General features: G+C 41.3%; 1 protein-coding gene across 1 annotated transcript; it reads right to left on the bottom strand.

Annotated features, from left to right (window-relative positions):
- Nucleotides 1-358: 358 nt before the first annotated feature.
- LOC131614035 (uncharacterized) lies at nt 359-1,987 on the bottom strand. Its single transcript, XM_058885665.1, has one exon. The coding sequence runs from the start codon at nt 1,985-1,987 to the stop codon at nt 359-361; it is 1,629 nt and encodes a 542-aa protein (XP_058741648.1).
- Nucleotides 1,988-2,733: the final 746 nt, after the last annotated feature.

Below are 2,733 nucleotides of genomic sequence, written 5' to 3'. Positions count from 1 at the left end.
GTGTCTGAATATTATATTATATTTTATTATTATTATTATCATTATGATAATTATTGTTACTATTATTATTTATTCTTAATATAGGGTCAAATTAGTAAATTACACAATTAAATTATTTCAAGGAGTTGCTATCAAGATGACACATGGCTAGGATTTCTGATAGAATATGCTCAAGCTAACTTTAGATCTAGAGTTGCATAAGAGATAAAGACATAAAAACAACAATCTGATTTTTCTTAATTCAATACACACCAGCTCATTACAATATATAGCTAGGGTTTTTCTAATGAATAAAAGGGCCATGGGCCTACATAAAAGGCAACTAGTGCAGCAACTAAAATATTACTAAATACACCTTTTAATAAGTGTAGAAGTTCTTAAGTAAAATGGACCTTTTTTTCACTCTAGTGGGCCTTGAATTGCTGCTCTTATCAATACTCATAGGCCCAATGAGAACCTTGTCCTCAAGGTTCAAGTTGTTGGTGGCATTTTCGGAATTATGGGCAATTGTAAGAGGATCCAAGGAAGTGGTTGGGGAAAATAAGGGCTGGGATGGAATCTGGTTTGGGGAAGGACTCCGCAACGGACGCGTGGCAGAAGGAGAATTGGAGGGAAGTTGAGATTTGAACGTTGGGGGTGGAGACCGAGAAGGGTCTTTCTTGGGCAGTGGGAAGATATTATGTGGAGTGGGTGAGACAGAAAAAGGTGAATTAATGACTTTGGGCGGTGGAGTATTGATAGAAAAAGGGGAGTGGGATACAGCGGGATATTGCTCACACGGTTTTCCACACGTGAGTGGTTCCTGGCCGTTAGATGGGGAACACGTGGCAGTCTTAGGAGAGGAGTTTTGACTAGTGGGGAACAACATTTGTTTTGTGTTAAGTACTAACTCTCCCTCAGAAATGCTTTCATTTTCTCTCTCTGCATTACTTCGCTTCAAACCTTGTGAAGTACTTTCTTCTAAATCTTCTGCTAAAACACTTTGCTTCCTTGTCTTGAGCAAGCTATGACCTGAAGGAGATACATCCCGAACCTTCGAAACTATAGCCGTCCTAGGTAGAGCGCTTCCGTCATCTTTGAGATCTATTGTTTCACTTTCCGATTCCTGAATGAAACTAACGCTTTTGTGTGCAGGTATTGGGCAAAAATCCGTTGTTGGGTATGTTCCATGGTAGTGACGCAGCAGGGAGACATGGACAACCGGATGTATGCGGGAGGAAGATGGCAGATCTAACAGATACGCGACCTCACCGACGCGTTTAACAATTTGAAAAGGACCAAAGTATCTTTGGGATAACTTCTGGGAAACGCGTTTGTGGATTGTTTGCTGACGGTATGGTTGGAGGCGTAAGAGAACCCAGGCTCCCACATCAAAGGTAACATCAGCTCTGTGTTTATTTGCCTGTTTTTCCATTTGGACTCTACTTTTTCTGAGATTCTCTTTTAACTGTGTGAGTATTTGTTCATGTACTTGGAGCAAAACAGGGAGAGGGTCGCCCTTAGCTTCGCTCGCGAGGCACTGATTGATGTTTGGTGGTTCGCGGCCATACAAAGCTTTGAACGGGGACATTTGAATCGCAGAGTGGAAAGAAGTATTGTACCAGAGTTCAGCCAGATGAAGGTACTTGAACCATTTGCGAGGGTGGTCATTGACAAAGCAACGAAGGTAAGTTTCCACAGATCTATTGGTAACTTCTGTTTGACCATCCGTTTCGGGGTGGTAGGCTGTACTGTATTTTAACTTAGTCCCTTGTGCTTTAAAAAATTCTTTCCAGAAATTGCTGAGAAACAAAGGGTCATGATCTGAGACTATGGACTTGGGAGTGCCATGCAAACGGTGAATCTCGACGGCAAAACGATGCGCCAAGTCCTGAGATGTGAACTTGGTGGGTAGGGCAATGAGGTGGATGTACTTGGTCAAGCGGTCACAGATTACCCAAATCACCGTAAAACCGAATGAGTTTGGAAGATTGGTGATGAAGTCCATAGTAAGTTCCTCCCATACTTGAGCTGGAATCGGTAACGGTTGAAGGAGACCTTTTTTTTCTGTGTCAAATATTTATTCTGTTGACAGGTAGTGCAATGTTGAATGAATTTTTTTACTTGTTTGTAGAGTCCTGGCCACGAAAAGGATGCAGAAAGTCTAGCCATTGTCGCCTTAACTCCAGAGTGTCCTGCAGAAGGAGTGTTGTGGAATTCCTCCATTAATGATGTTCGCAGATCTACAAAGTCAGGTATATAAATTTTTTCTTTGTAATAAAGCATTCCTTTTACCACTCTAAATTCGTCTTATCTCTTTCCGGTTTGTGAAAACTCTGTCAACAAATTCCGTCCCTGGGCATCATGAGCGTAAAAATGTTGAAGTTTGGTGACAAGATCAGGAATCGGGGAAGAAACTGCCAGCAAGATGGATGGATCTTCACAAAGTTTCCGAATTAAAGCATCAGCAACAAGATTTGTTTTACCAGGTTTGTAAAAGATCTCGAAATTAAACCCTTGCAGTTTAGAAGTCCACTTTTGTTGTTCTGGAGTTTGTATCTTTTGCAATAACAAGTTTCTTAAACTCTTTTGGTCTGTGTAAATATGAAACTGCTGACCTAAAAGATATTGACGCCACTTCTTGATTGCTTCTGTGACAGCATACATTTCCCTCACATATACTGAAGATGCTTGAAGTCTTGGACACATTTTCTTGCTGAAGAAGGCAATAGGGTGACCCTCCTGGGAGAGCAC

Source organism: Vicia villosa, linkage group LG6, assembly GCF_029867415.1.
Source record: "Vicia villosa cultivar HV-30 ecotype Madison, WI linkage group LG6, Vvil1.0, whole genome shotgun sequence".
Classification (NCBI taxonomy): domain Eukaryota; kingdom Viridiplantae; phylum Streptophyta; class Magnoliopsida; order Fabales; family Fabaceae; genus Vicia; species Vicia villosa.
This window is presented reverse-complemented; position numbering and strand designations above follow the sequence as displayed.

Excerpts from the sequence above, each read along its gene's own strand:
- LOC131614035 (XM_058885665.1), bottom strand. The coding sequence starts at position 1,987 with ATGGACTTCATCACCAATCTTCCAAACTCATTCGGTTTTACGGTGATT.